Source organism: Thamnophis elegans, chromosome 4, assembly GCF_009769535.1.
Source record: "Thamnophis elegans isolate rThaEle1 chromosome 4, rThaEle1.pri, whole genome shotgun sequence".
Taxonomy (NCBI): domain Eukaryota; kingdom Metazoa; phylum Chordata; class Lepidosauria; order Squamata; family Colubridae; genus Thamnophis; species Thamnophis elegans.
Genome location: NC_045544.1, coordinates 74,914,612 through 74,935,401, shown reverse-complemented (window position 1 = coordinate 74,935,401; position 20,790 = coordinate 74,914,612). Strand labels below are relative to the sequence as shown.

The following is a 20,790-nucleotide window of genomic DNA, read 5'->3' as shown; positions in this document are numbered from 1 at the left end:
AAAAATAAATAAAAAAGAATAGATTAGGGATGTCTTCTTTGTCTATTATATGAATTTCTCTATGCTATTTTGTTAAGTCTAATTTTTACATTAGAACATTCTTATGTTAATAGTAAAACTTAATTTTTAAGATTTTCCTTTTTTATGATTTCATTATCTGAAGTATAACTTCTGGCACATGTTTGCAGAATTCCAATTGGATTCCTGTTCCTTTTTATAGAAAAACTTTTATGTTGAATAATCTTGTAAACAGCTACTTCTGGAAATAATTCTGCATTGTAGGCTTTTGGACCAATGGTTAGCAACAAACAGTTTTTATTGTTACTATTATTATGATTGTTGTTTTGGCCCAATCATAACAGCAAAGAAGATGAAGGAGAAAGAGAAGTAAAAGCATTGGCAGCGCTGGATCACCTATACATTGTTAAATATTATTATTGTTGGATTGGAAAAGACATTTTCCAATTTCCTGATACTAGTGAAACCAGGTAATTTCATCATTACATAATGTGTATTTTTAAAAAGAAAACGTTTGAGTATCTCTTTTGTTTGTGCTTAGTTAGCTTTGCAATTACTGGGCAAATTCCACTCGATTATTCTATTCAAACTTACATCTTGCGATCTTAAATGTGTACAACTTATATTGAACATAAACAGGCAGAAAGTGTCTTTCCTTTTATTACAAAGCAAGCTAAAATAAAAAAGGAAAGTTGTCAGGGAGCAGTATCACAGAGCCAAATCGTTAACATTTCCGTATCAGGGTGTATGTTAAAGCAGTTCACCCAACAAGCTTGTACGTGATGGTTATTCTTATAACAATAGAGTAATAATACTTTAGAGAATTAATACAATCAAACAATAACCATTTATTGGACTAAATCCTCATATTCTGGCATCAAATTATTACATCTCCTAGGACATCCTAGGACTTTGCCAAAGTTATGGAAGGCTGCAAGAATAGGAGCCATTTTGGCCTTGGAGGTGAGGCTACAGAAGAGGAAGGGAAATCCCCATCAAGAGTGCCTGCGTTTATTTAGCCTTTAAGAGCAAATAATGTTATTGTATATTTTCTGTATGTGAGGCACTAAATTTTTATCTAAATTAAATTGGGCTTTCTGTCATCCTTTGGCATTAATGTACAAATGGGTTTTCCTGATAGCTCAGAGCTTTACTTGAAACATGGTTAGTTATATCATGGAGTTCTCAGCTGTACTTGAATCCCATAAATAAACAAAATGGTTGGATCTATACAAACGGTTGGACCTACGACTGATGTCAGTAAACCAATTGGGAGGTAGATAGTTTTAATATTATTGTCTTTTTTTGTCTTAAATTCTTAACAGCGAAAAGCAATATGACTGCTTCTTCATTAGTATGGAATTTGTGAAAGGGAAATCTATCAGATTGGTTATATCAAAAACGGGAAATTCTTGTAAAGATGAATCTATATTTCTATTTCAACAAATAGTGGAAGGAGTGAAATATATTCATTCTAAGGATTTAATTCATAGAGACCTCAAGGTGCGTATTGTCAACAATTCAAAATATCAGATCGTGCCATCTGAACAATATTCTTATGGGAATTTTTTGAAAACCCTTTTTGTAAAATATTACAGTGCGTATTACAGAAATACAACTAGGTATACAATATTAAGAATTCTGACAGAATTATATAAGCTCCTTGTTTTCTGTGAAACACTCATCACCCAGAATGAAATGTGACTTGGTTCCTATCTGGCCATAAAGTACAGTATTCTTCCTGAAATTCAGCCCTACATTCAGGCCTAGATAACAGCAGAAACCTCAGGACTCAAACCTCAGGACTCAACCTGAAGATCAGAGGTTTGTGGACTTCAACTCCCAGAATTCTCCAGCCAGCTCTGGTCTGCTGGCTGGAGAATTCTGGGAGTTGAAGTCCACAAGTCTTAAAGTGCCAAGTTGGGGACCCCTGTTCTAGATCATGTGCTTCATTGCAGAGAGGAACTAAGTCAGGTATGTAGAAAATCTCAGTGATGCAACTTTTAGAAATCAAGCCCTTGATTTAGTTTTTAGATTTTAGTGAGAGCCGGTATAATGTAATTATTTTAAAGTGCAATGTGACCTAGGGAGAATCTACACTACCTCACAAAAATTACCTTGGGCCATGTAATGATGTGTATGTTTTATGCTATATTCCAAGTTCAATTGTTATGCCCAGCTCTTTAAGAAGGTTAGAAAACAGTTAACTTTTAATGACGTCATCTGGGACAGAAGGTAGTTTTTAAGATGGCTGCCGCTGAATAAAGACAAGCCTCTAGTTCATAGCTCCTTACTGTCTGCCATTATTTTATGCCAAATCATCACAGGGCCAGACACTCTTTTCAGCCAATCTACTTCAAGGGTATATCATTTTTCCTATTTGTCCCCACAACTACTTCAAGGGTAGTTGTGGGGACAAAATAGGAAAAAATGCTATATACTAATACTTGAACTAGAAGGCTCAGAGCAGAGCTTCAGAGTTCATATAGACAATTTTTGCAGATATTGAAGAATACTTAATGAGGAAGGCAACCAGCTAAATTTATGAATTTATTTATTTATTTTATTTGGTGTTTTTTTATTGAATGAATAAGTCCGCTAAAGAAACCTCAGCAAGCTGGGTAGCATGGAAGTTAAACAAACAAATAAGATACTGAAAGCCGTAGAGCAGGGGAACTATCTTTGGTAACTTTATGTTTTGAATTCTGGAGTCCACAGGTCTTAAAGTTACCAAGATTGGTGCTTGAAAAATTTAGTCCTTATATATATAGCACTCCCAAGGCTCGAATCCTGTGCCTGTTTCTTTCTCTTCTGTTTTAGGAGACCTTCCATTTCTCAAAATAGGTTTTTTACATGTATGTTCTTAGCAAAATAAATTTGGCCACTTGCTCTTTGCTTCTGACTTTGTCAGCTTTTTCCTTTCCCATCAGGTAAAGGCAGTCCTGATTATTTGCAGGTTCCATATTTGAAAATTCATCTATTCCCAAAAATGTATTAGTAATCCTAGAATCAGTACGTGAATTGACCTTTGCTGTCCCAGAAAAAAATATTTGTTCCTTATATGCCTAAATATAAAGTGCTTTCTCATTATATTTTTTACAGCCTCTAAATATATTTTTTGATAGTGAAAATCACATAAAAATAGGTGATTTTGGATTGGTAACATCAGGTGTAAATGATGTTTCAGTAGAACGGACAATGAACAAGGGAACTAGGAGTTACATGGCACCTGAGCAGGTAATTATTGTTAATAATTCTGTGTGTATGCACTGAAATCCTTTTGAAAGGCATTTGCTTATTGGAAATAAGCAATCAAGTAGTCTTTGATTTATGACACACTGAGCCCAAAATTTGTTTCTAAGAAGGTGTTATTAAATGAATTTTGCCCCATTTTATGACCTTTTTGCCATGGTTGTTAATTAAGCACTGCATTTAAGTGAATCATGTAGTTATTAAATAAATGTGGCTTCCTCCATAGACTTTGCTTGTCAGTAGTTGACTCAGAAGGTTACTAATGGTGATCACATGATCCCAGGACAGTGCAACCATAATAAATATATGCCAATTGACAAGTGCCTGAATTATTCTTTTAATGTTTTTTATAAAAAAAAATCAAAGATAAAATATTAAAAACTACAAGAACCATCTACATCTCTCCCCCACTCCCCCAAAGCACTAAATTGTTCCATCACCTGGAACTTTTCTAAATAATGACCCTATGCTGAAAATTAACTTTTTTGGCGTTCTTTATTCGCATACATTTTTCCTCAACAGCATTGTATACAATTTTGCCTCCAGAGACTCTTATGAAGGTGAATGAAAGTTGCACACATCTCTGAAACAAAATTCACTGATTCACTCTGTATTTTGTTTTTACATTTGAAGTACCTAACATGCTTGTGTTATGCTTTCCATTAGGGAGGGTGCAATTATGGCAATGAAGTAGATCTCTTTCATTAGGATTGATTTTTTATGAAATGCTTTTTCCATTTTCAAGTTGCCATCAGAAAGATAAGGTAAATAATCATTTTTTTTCTTACAACTGCCTGCATGTATTTCTCAATAAAGGTGTTCAAGCTGCTTTTCAGACTAACTTATTTAATGTAATGTTAGAAAAAAATAAATTAAAATATTTAACTTAAGAAAGGCATACATTAACAAGCTGAGCAAAAGGAGAAAAGCTATCTGTTCATTATATTCACCAATGGAATGCTTTGGTATAAGACTCACAGCAGATATATATGGGGAGGAAGATTATTTTTGAAAGAAGAATGATCTAGATCTCAACTTTTCTTTCATCTGCGGATTAAAGGCCATAGGGATTGGCTACTACTATTGGCTACTAATACGTATTATATAGAGTTCTGAAGTAGTAGGCTTTTGGGTTATAAACATTTTCTTACAAAACTAGGCAAACATTGTGCATATCTGACAACACAGGTGACTGTTAATTTACATATCGATGAAGACTTTGTAACTTTTACAGGCCTAGAAGTGTCTATTGGTCTGGATTGGAACTAGGCCTATTTCATATATATTTATATTATTTGTAATAATATTTGTAATACACATATTACTGTTTTATATGCTTATGAATATAAGCATAAGTGTGCATTCCTATGCTACAACATCAAATAGTCTTCCTTCATGCACACATTTTACTCTTACTTTTACTGGTAACGGGCAAAGCTCGTGTATGGAAATTTGTTGATATCTGTTGTAATAAAGATGTACAAATATGATAAAAAATACCACTTTGGGCAGACAGCAAAAATGGTGGAAATATTCCCTTATGTGTATTCTTATCACCGAATATATTCTTGACCTATTGTAACTTCTAGAATAGTGAGCTAACCTTTTGGGCACTAGGAACCAGTTCTGTGAAGAGGTTTTACCCTGAACCGGGGTGGTAGCGGCGGCGTGGTTTTGTTGACTGCATCCCACAGATGGGGCTTTGGTTGTTTGTACAATCTGGATTCTGGCATGCTGTGGACCGGTGGTTGGGGACCCGTGTTCTAGAAAGCATCTTTCCAAAGCAAATACTTTTAGATATTGTTTTAATGTGGAATTTTTATGTTGCTAGATTGGTAAGCTACTTTTGGGGGAGCTGGCTAGATTTCTGAAATTCAGCACACAAACCCTTTAAAGGAAAGTTGTATACTTTAATTTAAATATACTCTGATTTTTCAGGAATGGCCCCAAATTAAAGAAGGCAATCTTCCAGAAGAATTCACCGAGGCGTTTTCAAGAGAGGTATATTGCTGTAAAACATCTTTTAAAACCTTTAATCTATTTTCCTTAATTCCATGCTCATTTATTTTTTATATTAAAATCCTCTTCACTTATAGGCTTCTCTAATTAAGAAACTGCTTTCCAAAGAGCGAAATCAAAGACCATCAGCAGCTGTTATTTTGAAAATCCTAAAAAACCAACCTTGTAAACTACATACTTATTAGCGAATTTGTCAAAAGCGCAGGTTTTTGGTTCATGTTTCTTTTGCTTTTCCTGATGCCTGAAATCAATGTGAATACAAATACTACGAGACGCATTTAGATGTGAAGGATTAGGTTTGCTCCTTATGCCTTGCTATATTTGGGCTCTCCCGAGAAGTCAAAGAATGCAAAGAACTTCAGTGAAATGGAAAGATCTAATGGAAATGGAAAGAGTGCCTTTTGTGAACTTTGCGAGATCTCATCCTGTGTCCCAACACATAATGGCAATCTGATGTATCTGGATTTTTTTTTTACAAAGAGTTTTAATGTGCCATTCCAATACTTTCAATATACTGTTAAGTTTAATATTGCCTAGGGAACTTAATACTCTTCTTCTAACTCATGGAACTAATTGTAATCAAGTGTTAGTTGCTATCTTTTGCTTTGTGAAAGATAGTACTATGCGATTAATCTACAGTTTTATGACAGAGTATTTACTTCCTTTCAGATTTTTTTTTGAATCTTTGTAAATGAATGCTATTGAAGCTTCAAATAGATACTACAGTACTGATTTATAGATGATATGGTTTGGTTTCTTTTGCAGAACTGTAGATGTACATCCATAAATCAACCTTTTAACGTGCAATGCATATTTGGGCAACTGTTTTGGAAGTACAAGAATGCATTTAATTACACTTAGCTTTCATTTACCTTAAAATCAAGAACACCAGCATTACAAGAGTAATGCATGTAACAGTGCTTATAATTATGTTGTTTCTAAAACAGATTTATAGAATACAATCTAATATGCTATCTTCCATTTGTGTTTTGATAGTTTAAGAGCTGCGGTGGTGCAGTGGTTAGAATGCAATATTGCAGACTACTTCTGCTGACTGCCAGTTGCCAGCAGTTCGATTCTCAACAACTCAAGCTTGACTCAGCCTTCCAACCTTCAGAGGTGGATAAAATGAGGACCCAAATTGTTGGGGGCAATATGCCGACTCTGTAAACTGCTTAAAGAGGGCTGTAAAGCACTGTGAAGCGGTATATAAGTCTAAGTGTCATTGCTACTAAGCCAGGTATATCCAACATGCAGGAGCATGTAGACCCGGGTAGCTAGTACTGTAATCCCACAAGATAATTATGTATGTATGTATGTATGTATGTATGTATGTATGTATGTATGTATATATGTTATATTTATGCTGATAAATAAATAAAGGGAGACTTTATCAGCATAAATATAACAAATATAACAAAAAAAGGCAACAGTAAAAAATATTGGGTTTCTGTCTGGATGGTCTCTTGTGACGAGCCGAAGACAGAGAGTGGAAGTGTGACCTTCCTCCCATATTTGGGCATACCAGGGGTTGTGACTTTAAATATATATATATATATATATATATATATATATATATATATATATATATATATATATATATATATATATATATATTATATTTAAGTATATATATATACTTAAAGTCACAATCCCTGGTATGCCCAAGTATGGGAGGAAGGTCACACTTCCACTCTCTGTCATTAGGCTCGTCACAAGAGACCATCCAGACAGAAACCCAATATTTTTTACTGTTGCCTTTTTTGTTACATTTGTTATATTTATGCTGATAAATATAACAAATGTAACAAAAAAGGCAACAGTAAAAAATATTGGGTTTCTGTCTGGATGGTCTCTTGTGACGAGCCTAATGACAGAGAGTGGAAGTGTGACCTTCCTCCCATACTTGGGCATACCAGGGGTTGTGACTTTAAGTATATACCTCCCACCCTGGCTGGCTGATAAAGGAGTCGTTCTCTGTAGCTCAAATGGTTAACTCCCTGCCTGGGAGGCAATAGAGCACAGGTTCGATTCCCAAAAACTTGGGTATGGCTAGCTGATGAGAGCTAAATAGCTTGAAATAGATCTATACTAGTCTCCCTTTATTTATTATCAGCATAAATATAACATATATATATATATATATATATATATATATATATATATATATATATATATATATATATATATATATATATATATATATATATATATATTAGTGTCACAACCCCTGGTAAGCCCCATTATGGGAGGAAGCTAACTGCTTCCAACATCTGTCAATCGGCTCGTCACAAGAGTCCATCATGACAGAAACCCAATATTTTTACTGTTGCCTTAGAAAAACACACACACACACACATATATATATACACACACACACACACACACATACACACACACATACATACATACACACACACATACATACATATTAAAAAGGAACATTTGCTATTTGTATACATTGATTATATTTTTATATACAGCCCAAGACAATTTCTCTTCACTCAGTATAGTTTCAGGCAAGCCAAAAGATTGGTACCCATGTTCTAAACTATTAATGTATTAGTCAATTAAACAAACCAATATATAACACAACAATTAGGATACAGTCAAAGGTTGAAAAAATATCTATAATGATAAAACGAAGAACATTTTTAAAAAGGAGACATTAATCCAGATATATAACTGTCTGTCCTTTCATGTCATCTAGACCATATATTGCTTTTGTTTTCTCATTTCTACAATATAAAGAAATGTTAAAAATTAACAATATATCTCCTGAATTCACTTCTTCAGTATTGTTTTCTGCCCAGTATAAATTGTGTAATTTATCTAGCGTGCACAAATTCTTTGGAAAAAGAAAAAAATTAGAGCAGCATTTCTGAACTCAACCCCCGATTCTACAAGAGGTGGGTTAGAGGATCTTTGAAAAAATAAAAAGTTTTTTGAAAATTTTGTTTCAAGCTTGGTTTTTTAATAGAAACTATGTTGCTTTGAGTTTTTAAAACGTATGAAAGCAAATGAAATATTAATTTTAAGAAAGATAAGCTATCAGTTTTATTTTTAAGAACAGGAAATTTGAAGTTTTTTCTACCTGCATCTACTGACTTACATTAGAGACGATATTCTATAAGAAGGAATCAAACCAAAAGGAAAGGCTAATATGTTGGTCAAATTGGTAGATTCACAAAAATTATTCCCGGCTCAAAAACATTGACAATTATTAGTAGTATTATATGTATATCTTATGAACCTGCCAATGAATTTATGACCTGTAGATATAATAAGGATGGTTTATACTAAACCATGGGAATTTGTATGCAGGAGTTCCCTAAGACCTGGAAATTATTTCAAGGGTTTTCCAAAGTAAAAAAAAAAAAAGAGAAAGGATGAACTAGACTTCAATAAATATTAACAAATGAAGCTGTACAATTATTTCTGGTAGTCTCCTGAATCTCAGATTTTCCATCTCCTTTTACAAAAATCTCTTGGTTGGGAAGCTAGTAACTGGGAAGAATTCCAATGTAAACTTGTAGCCATATTAAATGATAGGAAGTAGGTAAAGCTTGAGTACTTGAGTTTTGCTGGCTTCTAAAGATCATTTTGTTCTATACAACTTGTGATAAGACTCTTGAAGAATCTCTGGAAAATTAAAAAAATAAGATATATGGCTAAAACACAACACGGGACATGTTGATTGGTACAGAGGAAACCCCAGGGCTAAGTCTGAAGATAGCATCATGCTGTCAGTCACCTACGTTGTTCCGACTTTTGGTTAACTCTAAGGAAGAGTTTGTAGAAAAGTTATTCAGATTGCCAGAAGCTCAAAATAAACTCAAACCAATGATTAACTCAGCAATGGTGATGCATACACCAAATCACAGCTGCATGTCTATGCATTACTTCAATTTTGCCTAATAACTTTGGCTAAAAAGCTAAGAACTTAATAAAGAGGAGAAGAAAAGCACAATGAGGTTTGTGTGTCTTGAAGAATGGATTATTTTCCATGATCCCCTTATCAAATTCTATGTTCCAAGTTTTCTTGTGAACTTAAACAGAACGACCTTCAAACAGCTAAATTTATTATCGTTTTAGGGTTTCTTGAAATTTTTACTTTGCTGAAATCAAACCATGCATTTATCCAATTTGCAGCATCTAATCTATTATGATAGATTTTTAATTTTGTTTTTTCAGAAGTAAACAGGATTTAAAAATAATAATAACTTGGAAAAATAACAAATTAGTTCCTACTCCAAAGAATTTTTAAATAGAGCAGAAAGCCCATTTTATACCCAAACATAGAACATTGACAAACAACTAATTTGCTCAATGAAAAATATAGAACAACAAAGTTCACAGCTCTGCTCTTCATTGAAATTACAGAATGTTGCTATTGTTTTGAATTTTTATAGATTTATTCATGATCTGTATATGTGCTCCCAGGGCAATTTGAAGATAGATCTTCTTGATCTGCAAAATAAAATAAAAAACACAAATTTGCAGAATTTACAAGCACACATGATTCCAGTACTAGATTAGAACTGGGAAATGTATTTGTTTCAAACTCAAGCAACTAGCACATCTAAAATGTTCTGGGTTGACTGTATTCTGAATTTTATTTCAAGCACTGAACACTCTAAATGGGCAGTTCCAAGCTTGTTTCCCCTTTTAAGTTGTCAAGTTTTATTCCAAGGTCAAAACAGGACACCTAGGTTATTCTGACCTCAGAACAAAACTCTTAGGAGATTGTCACGGTGCTACTGGGCTCTTAGAATTGGAATATTAGGTTTTCAAGGGAGGCAATCAACATTAGTACCTCGTAGGATCCCTGCTCCGGAGCTTGTCGGGTGTGAGTCCCTGCTAGTGAAGCTGGACCTCAAGGGTCAAGTGGGTTTGCTGCTTACGTACCTGCCTCCCAACTACGTTGCAGCAGCCCTCCCCACGCTCCTCGAGTCAGTAGCCGAGCTAGCGGTTGAGTTCCCTAGACTTATAGTTCTGGGGGACTTTTACTTGCCTTCGCTCGGTGAACACTCTGATGGAGCGCAGGGAGTTCATGGCTTCCATGACAGCCATGGGCTTGACTCAGTAATTCGAGGCCCAACTCACTCAGCGGGTCACACGCTTGACCTCGTATTCCTCTCGGAGCAGTGGAGTTACGATCTTGGTCTGAGGGGTAATGAGATCATACCCCTGTCGTGGTCAGACCACTACCTACTGAGGCTAGACTTCCGGAGGCCAAACCCCCACCGTAGGGAGGAGGAACCGACCAGCTGGTTCCGCCCCAAGCGACGGATGGATCCTGTTAGGTTCCAGACGGAGCTTGGGGTTATTCCTGATACCCTCGCCCACAGTTCGGCGGAGACCCTCGTCGCTGCCTGGCACTCGGCAGCTTCGGAGTCTCTAGACCGGATTGCGCCGCTACGGCCCCTCCGGGTCAGCGGCCCCGGAGGCCTCCTTGGTTTACTTGAGGAGCTCCGGGAGGTAAAGCGCCGGAGGAGACGCCTAGAGCACTCGTGGAGGTCCGATAGGTCCGAGTCGAAACGGGCACTTTTGACAGCATGCACCAAGGAGTATATTCGGGACCTTAAGAACAACAAAAAGAACATACATTGCCCTCCTTGGTAGCGTCCGCCGAGTCCCGCCCAGCCGCCCTGTTTAGGATAACCCGCTCCCTCCTAAATAGGAGGGAGACGGGGGACTCCTTACAGGGTAGGCTGAGGAGTATGTCCAGTTCTTGGCGGACAAAGTTGCCCGGTTTCGAGCGGACCTAGACTCCACCCCAGTAGATCCAGCCGAGACACAGGAGAAAACTTGGCAAACCATCTCTGGGTTGAGTTTCAGGAAGTTGCCTCTGGGATGTGGACAGGCTACTATGCGAGCTTTGAGTGCCTCCACCTGCATACTGGACCGTGTCCCTCCTGGCTGGTTGCCACAGCAGTGAGGTGACACGAGGCTGGATCCAGGCGGTTGTTACCGCATCTCTTCGGGAGGGGTACTTTCCCACCGCGCTTAAGACAGCGGTGGTAAGACCCCTCCTGAGAAGCCGTCTCTGGATCCAGCTGTTCTTAATAACTATCGTCCAGTCTCCAACCTCCCCTTTGTAGGGAAGGTTGTTGAGAAGGTGGTGGCTCTCCAGCTTCAGCGTACCTTGGAGGAAGCTAACTATCTTGACCCCTTCCAGTCTGGCTTCAGACCCGGTTACAGCACAGAAACCGCTTTGGTCGCTTTGACTGATGATCTCTGGAGAGCTAGGGATGGAGGCCATGCTTCCATCCTAGTTCTCCTGGACCTCTCAGCGGCTTTCGATACCATCGACCATGGTATCCTTCTGGCGACGACTGCGGGAGATAGGGGTGGGCGGCACTGTCTTGCAGTGGTTCTCCTCCTATCTCTCGGACAGGTCGCAGTCGGTGTTAGTGGGGGGGCAGAGATCGTCCCTGAGGCCCCTAACTTATGGGGTGCCGCAGGGGTCGGTCCTATCCCCCCTACTATTTAACATTTACATGAAACCGCTGGGCGAGATCATCCGAAGGCACGGGATAAATATCACCAATATGCGGACGATACACAGTTGTATCTGTCCGCCCCGTGCCAACTCAATGAAGCGGTGGACGTGATGAACCGGGGACTGGAAGCCGTTAAAGACTGGATGAGAGCAAACAAGCTGATACTCAACCCAGACAAGACCGAGTGGCTGTTGTGTTCCCTCCCAAAAATTTGACCACCATACCATCACTCAGGCTGGGGGGACAAAATTTTAAACCCCTCAGAAAGGGCCCGCAACTTGGGAGTCCTCCTGGATTCACAGCTAACTTTTGACCACCATCTCTCAGCTGTGACCAGGGGGGCATTTGCCCAGGTTCGCCTGGTGCGCCAGTTTGCGGCCCTACCTGAATCGGGAGGCCCTCACAACAGTCACTCGAGCCCTTGTGATCTCTAGGCTGGAATACTGTATGTGCTCTACATGGGGCTGCCCTTGAAGAGCATCCGAAGACTACAGCTAGTCCAGAATGCGGCCGCGCGAGTGATCGTGGGCGCACCACGGTTCGCCCACATAACACCGATCTCCGTGAGCTGCACTGGCTACCTGTGGTCTCCGGGTGCACTTCAAGGTCCTACTCACCACCTATAAAGCGCTCCATGGTAGTGGATCTGGCTATTTGAGAGACCGCCTTCTGCCAATTACCTTCCCTGCGTCCCATAAGATCGCATAGAGTTGGCCTCCTCCGTATTCCATCCGCCAGTCAGTGCCGACTGGCGACTACTCGGAGGAGAGCCTTCTCTGTTGCGGCTCCGACACTATGGACCAATCTCCCCGTGGAGATTCGTACCCTCACCACCGTCCAGGCCTTCCGCACAGCCCTCAAGAACTGGCTAACCCGTCAGGCCTGGGGATACTCTTATTTCGCCCCTCCCGAATGCTGAGTGAATGTGAGTTTTTATTGTCTAATTTACTTTGTGCACATTTCTTTTTTTCGTATTGTCCCACACTCCCCTTCCTTTTTTGATTGTAAGCCGCCCTGAGTCCCCTCAGGGAAAAGGGCGGCCTATAAATAAACAAATCAAATCAAATAAATCAAAAACATAGAAAAATTGAGATGGTGAGTGAAAGCTTTTATCCTGCTTTACAATTTACAGCAAACTTATTAGAGTAAGATCCCAACTTTTATCCAATCTCTTTCTTTCCTGTTTGGTACTTAGATAACATATCATCTTCTCTGGGACTTTACTTCTCTTCCTCCAGGGAAACCAATAGTTGACTTTTGTTCTTCCTCACCTGGGAACCAACCACTGATCTGTGCAGTGTTTGCAGCTTTACTCTCCAATTTTTCTTTCAAGCCACTTCCTTCTATAGGAGTCCTTGTAGTTGTTTCTCCCCGTTTCTTTTATCTCTTTGTCACTCTACAATTTTGAGTTACATCAGCAGCATGTCTCCCAACAATGCCTATATACAAGGCTTGGCTAATGGGAATGCTGCTTAGCTGTAACCCACAATGCTCTTTGCTAGCAGCAAGATCAGCTCATCAGCGCTTTGATCAATATATCTGCACTTCAAAGGTACAATTGGATTTCCTCTCCATTTTCATTTTCCTGACTTACATCATCACAAACACAGCCAGACCAGGCCATTAAAAGCTTTTTAACATAAAAGATCCATGACTAAAGTAAAACATCCTGAAACATCAAAATTTTCAAGCAAAACCCTAGAAAATAAGTAATAAAAAAGCAACACAATCAAAATAGATTATGAACAAAGAAGCAAATTCCATTTATTTATTATTGAATTAAAAAAAAAAACAGTTTACGTTTACCTTGGTAGGCAGTTCCGCACCAGATGCAATAGAGATATTCCTCTCTTAAATAAGTTGTTAAACTGATTAACTTTTCTGATTCCTGAAAAAGCACCAATAAATATACCTTTGAATTCATTACAATTCCCTTAATCTACTATATAGAATAACAAGCAGTACACATCTCACTTTGTTCAACATCTTAAAAGTTCTATATATGTCCATGTTTCATATATTTTAACCCATGCTTAATTGTCCTTCTATTGTCATATTCAATCAACTAGCAACTCATTTAATTATCATGTATAAAAGTGAATCACAAACCTCTGCTTCACAATCTCCATATATCAGTTTCAGGAATATGAAAAATATTTGTCCATATTCCATATTTTTTAACCTTTATTTAATCATCTTTCCATTATCATATTCAGTCAGTTAGCAACTCCATTTATTGCCATATTTAGAATAAACCCCTTATCTTAGCTTTATATTTTCCCATATAACAATTTCTCGTCTGATTTTTCCTAGTAAGTCTTTTGTCTCTGTTCCTGCCGTTTCCCTTTTCTTTGTTTTAACATGTGTACCCTCTTCAATTTTCCCCAAGCTTCCGTCAAAAGATTTTTTTAAATTTCCTTTTGTTAGGGCGTGACTATTGTAATTTTCCTTATGCCACTGTCAACCTCCAAAACATCTTTTGTCTGCTTTTACTCCCTTTTGTTGGGACAGATCTCCCCTTTACAATTTTCCCTATACCACTGCCAAGCCCTATGAAGTTTTTTGTCTGCTTTTATTTCCCACCGTTTCTACCCCTTCATTGTCCCTCCCCCCTACTTCCTCTCTTCTTCTTCAAATACCTGCTTCTCTGAATTCAGAATTATATTTAGGCTCGATTTTAATGATTTATGCATATTTTTTTTATAATTCATGTAGTTCTTCAAATTCCTATCTTTTCATAATGTCCAGCCCCAAAGTTACAGTTAGTTATACAATTCTTATTCAGAGTTCTGGTCCACCTTAAATTTATCTACTTCAGCTTGCTGTGGGGAAGAGCGACGGGAGCCATCTTGGTCTTTTGTTCTTTCTTAATGTCCAGTTCCAAAATTGCAGTTAATTATACCAATCTTATTTCGAGATTCTGGTCCACCTTAAATTTAGTTAATTCAACTACTGTGAAAACGGAAGAGAAGCTGGAGCCATCTTGATCTTTTGCAGACAAAAAAGAAACAAAAAGACTTCGTATTTCCCCAGTTCTTGATTTTGCTATTATTTTTTCCTTGATACTTTCCGCTTCTCATTGTTATAATTGCTCAAATATATTAATTGGAACAAACTTGCATACACAGCCAAATTGAGTATATTTCTCTTCCCTTCTGCTTTTCCAAGTTCTGATCTATGGCAGTTGTTTAATTAAAAATTCCCCAAACAGGCAAGATTAGGTTACAGTTGTCAGTAAGGAGATGCTTTTTTCTTGATCTTTCTCCCTTGTTGCATTCCAGCTCTCATTAGTTGGAGTTGCTTAAGATATGTTAGTTTCACGCTCCTAGAATCCATTAAAAACACAATTTTTCAAGTCCAAAACCAAATTAGAGTTTGTGTTTAAGTGGGTTTGTCACTCTCTTCTTTCTCCGTCTGTCCAAATTATTTCAAGCAAATGGCTCTCTTTGGGGCCAGTGATTGAACCCTCCATTTTTCCATTCTTCCTTTTCGCAAAATTCCGATCTGTCCATCAATATTATTTATGCTATCAAGGTTCTTTGCCTTTTCCAAATTCTGATTTATAACTCTGGGTTAATAGATCTTACCAGGCTTTCATCTTGTCTCTACATGCTCCTGTTTAGCTGCTTTGGCCTGCTGACACACCGGCTCCAATTCAGAGGACAAATCTCTGACCTACGAGGGACCTTTTGCACTTCCTCTGGGTCTGATGAGACACTGCCCCTTCTTCACACTCCCCCACAGGGGGATTCTGATCCAAAAACGGATCTCAGAGGCAGTTTTGTCAGACAGGGGTTCATGTGAGACTCTTCAGAATTCACATCCCCAATGTTTGTCCAGCTGGAGAACTTCAGGTTGACTCCAGGGTCAGACATTATGAAGAAAATATATCTATAGGTCTCTAAGAGCAGAAACGTGCTTCATGGCACATCATAGATCAATCAATGTATATTGTATATACATGGATGCACTCAAGCTAAACCAAAATCGATCAAGAGTGATGAAAATGCATTCATTTTGTTCAATATTTATATTTACTGGCAGTAAATATTTAAATTTATGTTCACCTAGTTTGGGATCACTATGGGAGCATCATAATATAAAAAATTACCAGCCAGTCCACCCAAAACAATTGCTAAAGCAATATCTGAACATGTACTTACATTGAGTCCATCCTCCTCCTCCTCCTCCTCCTCCTCTTCTTCTTCATCTTTGTCTTCTTCAGTCTTTAAATTTAACCAGTACCAAACCTCTTTGGGGACTTCAAGGCCCTTGAATAAAAACATGGCAATAACTCATACTCTACACTATTAGATTTTTTAGCTGTTGTAACCTTTGCCCAAGTGGCAAAAATATATTAAACACAAAGCTAATTTTAGGAGACACTGCATATTAATAAAGCTCTTGATTTCTTAGACCTTGTGACTTATTTTATATTATCAATCAGATTATCCTTTTAAAATGGATTTTTTTTTTGTGATGAGTGAGTTCTGGTTTCATAGTATTACTGTGGCAGGTCTACATAGCCCTGCAGTGTTTAACTGTAGGGATGTAGAATTCCATCTCACAATGCTTTTTCACATATATATGAAACTGCTGGATAAAGTAATTCAGAGATCTGGGCAAACCTAACCTTACATCTTCATATCTCAATTTCAATTTTAGATTTACTATACAGTCATTTATTAGTAATTATTCAAAGTTTGGGCACTGAAGAAAATGACTTACATTTATAACTGTTGCAGCATCTCCGTGGTCATTGATCAAAATTCAATTTCTGGAAATCGGCAGGTATTACAACAGTTGCAGTGTCCTCAGCTCATTGAAAGCCATTTGCAACCTTTCCAGCTGGCTTCTGCACAGCCAAGTCAATGGGGGAAATTGGATTTGCTTAAGGACTGTGTGATTCACTTAATGGCCATGGCAAAAAAAGTCATAAAATCAGCTGTATCTCATTAAAGACCACCTCGCTTACCTACAAAAGTTCCAATCCCAATTAAGATGGCAAGTTGATGACTACCTGCAATTCCAATGAAGGCTGTTCTACAACCTTCATTTGCTGCAAGTTGTCGTTTCTCCATAAGTAATGTGTAAGGCTGGAGGCACGTTGCATTCAGTTCTTCAATCTATACAAGCTGCCAGTTACTACTTATACTTCAAAGAGATTACTTGACACCCAAATATTTTCTGGAAAATTATTTCATATATGCAGTAGCCAGGACTACACATCTTGCTTGCAGAGCCATACCTTCAGCATGGTGGTTAATTTGAGCTTGAGTATTTGGGTTACGATGTCTTTCCTATGGAACTCCCTAATGTTTGCTTTTCATCTAGACATTGGAATGGCATGCTGTTGTACAGTATTATTTCTAATTGGATTCTCATTCTACAAACTGCTTCATTATTTTTTATAGAAAGGGTTGTATATATGCTCAATTAATAGTAATAAAGAAAAGAAATAAATGCAGCCCAAGGCACCTATAGCACAGATCATAGTTTTGATATTTTAAACATATGACATTGCAGTACTAAAAAAAAAATCTTTCAAAAAGTTGGTCTTGTGGTAGCAATCCTGTGAACAGCTTCCTGCTTGTTGACCTATGATTCCAGCCAATCATTTATATAAAACTAAGACTTTTTTAAATAAAAAACAACAACTGATGGATGTACCAAAGAATCTCCACTGATACAAGGTTGTTGTAAAATGTTTCCCTGAGTTTGTTGAACTCACTGTCTATTTGGAAGGCTAAATAGGTAGATCAAGGCAGAGCATAAACTCTGATTTCCTAAGCCTCTACAGGCCAAAATCATAAATAAAGATTTTAGTTAACTTACTTTCTGGGTATCTAATTGTTGGCAGGCTTTCTGACTTTTCTCGAGGTCCCGTTTTACTTGCAGTTGCTCCTGCTTGGTCTTCAATCTCATTCTTAATAAGACAATGACAAAACAACCAGTAAATTTAATAGAAGCTGTATTTTTATCAAAACATTTTTTCCTTTTCGGGATATTAATAAACTCAATGTATGAGCTAAACAGAGTAGCTTCATCCTAATATTGTGTTTTAGACAGGAAAGAATCTGAGATCCTCCAGGAATAGCTTCTTTCCACACTTATCACATTAGGTGGAGCTGCTGAGTGGTGAATTAGGTATACAGCAATCAGCATTAATTCTGTAAAATTCCAGCAGAGATTTTTCCAGCTTTAATCTCATAGTGCCAGGATTACACCAGAAACCTTCAACACACAAAATATATGCTGCCCAGGTTAAAATACACTCTTGCTTAATTATGGTATTAACAGTTAAGAGAAACTGTGAGAGGAATAACATAAATGGAGAACACTACTTGAAGAGGTCAGTTGTCTGCTTTTCCACTTGTTTTTTCACATGCATTTTTTTCCTGTAGTTTTCCAGCTTTTCTTCAGCTTCTTCGTTTTGTAATTCTTCATGGCCAAGCCCACTTCTTCCTATGCCAAATACAAGCAGTTGTTTGAAGGATTGAGCAACACCATGTTTAAATGAAGGAAAAAAGGTCAGACATTTCACAAACCTGTGGTAATATTCAGAGGAATGGGCTCAACAATCCCCTTTCCTGCGGAAGGCAAAAATGTATTTGCTATTAGTAAAATAACAAATAACAAGCTCATTGTGCTTGCTATCATTTATCTTTTTACCTTTTTGATTTTATTGTAATATCTTTGTATGATTGCTCTGAACTGCATAGTCATTGAGAACTAGCTGGTATACAAGTTTAAATATTAATAATAATAGTATTTACTGTATTCCCTCCTATCTGTATATATTTTTTAATTTCTTAGATTTATACCCTGTTTTGTTCTTCTACAAGGTCAACAATCTGTTCAATTGAAGCAGGTTAGCCTGCAAGGCCATACTGGTCCTCTGATCTTAAGGAACTCAGACAGACATTCCACTCTTTGTAATATTCCCAAGTCAGTCACTTTTGTGAATTCTATTTTTCTCTCCAATGGTTCAAAAGACAATGGCAGAGATCTGCAAGGTTGCCTTAGAGTTGGCAAAACTCAAGGCTCAAATCCCAACTGAGACAAAAGTTAACTAAGCAACTTCTGGAGTAGTCTAATTAGTTTCATTGAGCTATTGACAAAGTAAAATTGGGAGTGAAGAGAAAGAAGAACTGTGTTGTGTTAAGGAAATGCAGAATATAAATGTAACAAATAAATTGCTAAATGTCTCTGGCTCCCTTTTCCATTATTGTGCCAGCAGAGGATTTTGTACCAGCACAACTATTTATGGGCAGTAAAACCTGATTGCTTAGCACAGTCACAGTACAAAAACTGGATATGGAAAAACTCACCACTTTTGCCAAGAGGCTGGCCACTTTTGTACCCCATCTTCTGGAGCATAGCAAAGCCTTTATTTTCATTCCCCAAAGCAACATTTAAACCATTTCACGTTGCTCTTTTTCTTGTTCTTTGATGCTCTTTTGCCTACTTTTCTGGTTAGCTTCTTTTGCTTTTTCCTCTTTTTTAAAAGTTTCCTTTACACGTCTCAAAATCGGCATTCCTGGCCTGATGTCCTGGCTGAACAAAACAAATTTAAAAAGTTACCTAAATACAAGATACTGTCGAAAAATCATTATCCTGCTTTTAATATGTTTATAGTTATTTTTTAAAAACAAATTTTTTTTGGGGGGGAGGGGTTAGGGTTAGGATTACATAGGGGTGGAAAGACCTTAGTTCAATCCCCGCCCACGGCAGGAATCCTTATTCCATTCTGGACCATTCATTTTAAAATTGATCAGTTCCTCTTCAAATATTGGAAGATGGCTATCATGTCACCTTCTAAGCCTTCTCTTCATTAGGCTATAATGAAGGAATACCCTTTAATACCTTAGCCATTCTTCATTGGACATCTATATCCCATTTAAAGGGGGGGGGAGAAGCTGAAGTATTCAGCTAATGGCTTGGAGACTTCAAATGGAGTACAGAGTTCATACAGTGATATAAGAGCTTCCCTGGATTTACAATTATGTAGTCTATTTTATTTTGGAAATCTCTAATTTTTGTACTTGTTCATACTGTATAATATATTAACATACTTTAAGGATATTTAGTTTACATACATGCTGAATAATGAATTATATTAATAGTGATTAATAGCTTTACTGATTTTTCCTTCTTCCTTTTTCTTTTGGAAAACAATAAATATAAATATGCCATAGAAAATTACTTGCTCACCTGTATTTTAGTGCTAATTTAACTCTGTAAATTACATTCCTCAAAGCTGTTCCTATGTGGGCAGAATTTTAAAGCAAAATCTATACTTGCAAAATTGTATCCACTTTTATTTGGGTATTGGATATTTGAAATTTCATAGAGCCATTTAAGCTTCAGCATCCTTACTAGCACAGGCAAGCAGGATATACTTACAAAAACATCCACTTACTTAATATTAATGAAGGAATCAGACATATAATCATCTTCTGTGTCATCCATGATTCATATCAATCTTCCACCTCCAACCGTGCTACCTATAAATAGTTTATAATTAATTTAAAAAGCATCAAACACAACTTTTCTTTCTAGAGGAAAATTCCATACTTATGATAAGGTGAACCCCAAATTTAATTTCTGTGTATGATTGTTCCCCAAAACCCTGATTTCTTATATAGCCAGAGCATCATCATTAGCTCATTAGAGAAAACCAAAGCAGGGCAATGATAGGTTGTTGGTCTTTTGCTCTGTAAACTCCAAATTCAGGTCATACTCATTCGTAGAAGCTGACTGGGTGAGATTACTTAATTCAACTTACCTATCTAGATTGCTATGGTATGACTGATGTGATCTAGGACTGATCTAACCATTACCCAACCCCCGGCAGCAATACTCAACATTTTCTCCTCTAGGTGCTATTCCTTACCGATAACAAAAACGCAGCGCGCCGAAATCCTTCATTCCTGAATTCCTAAATCGTTGCGCCGTTGCGCATGCGCCGTGGTAGTGGCCTCACTTCCTGGGT

At 37.5% G+C, this 20,790-nt stretch overlaps 2 protein-coding genes across 2 annotated transcripts in view; one reads left to right on the top strand and one right to left on the bottom strand.

Annotated features, from left to right (window-relative positions):
• The window catches only part of EIF2AK2 (eukaryotic translation initiation factor 2 alpha kinase 2), a 28,561-nt gene extending 22,194 nt beyond the window's left edge, over positions 1-6,367 (top strand). Inside the window, 9 exon segments of the mRNA XM_032216777.1 lie at positions 363-488; positions 1,344-1,385; positions 1,387-1,424; positions 1,427-1,521; positions 3,121-3,255; positions 3,937-3,970; positions 3,973-4,034; positions 5,209-5,271; positions 5,367-6,367. Of these exon segments, the coding sequence (XP_032072668.1) occupies positions 363-488; positions 1,344-1,385; positions 1,387-1,424; positions 1,427-1,521; positions 3,121-3,255; positions 3,937-3,970; positions 3,973-4,034; positions 5,209-5,271; positions 5,367-5,474 (703 nt within the window). The 3' untranslated portion in view covers positions 5,475-6,367.
• Positions 6,368-7,748: 1,381 nt separating this feature from the next.
• On the bottom strand, positions 7,749-20,788 carry GPATCH11 (G-patch domain containing 11). Its single transcript, XM_032215096.1, is given in 10 exon segments — positions 7,749-9,759; positions 13,602-13,683; positions 15,959-16,066; positions 17,631-17,721; positions 18,140-18,260; positions 18,344-18,385; positions 19,127-19,219; positions 19,222-19,352; positions 20,218-20,302; positions 20,692-20,788. Coding segments are annotated over 9 exon segments (774 nt in total). The 5' UTR covers positions 20,268-20,302; positions 20,692-20,788; the 3' UTR covers positions 7,749-9,703.
• Between the last annotated feature and the right edge of the window lie 2 nt (positions 20,789-20,790).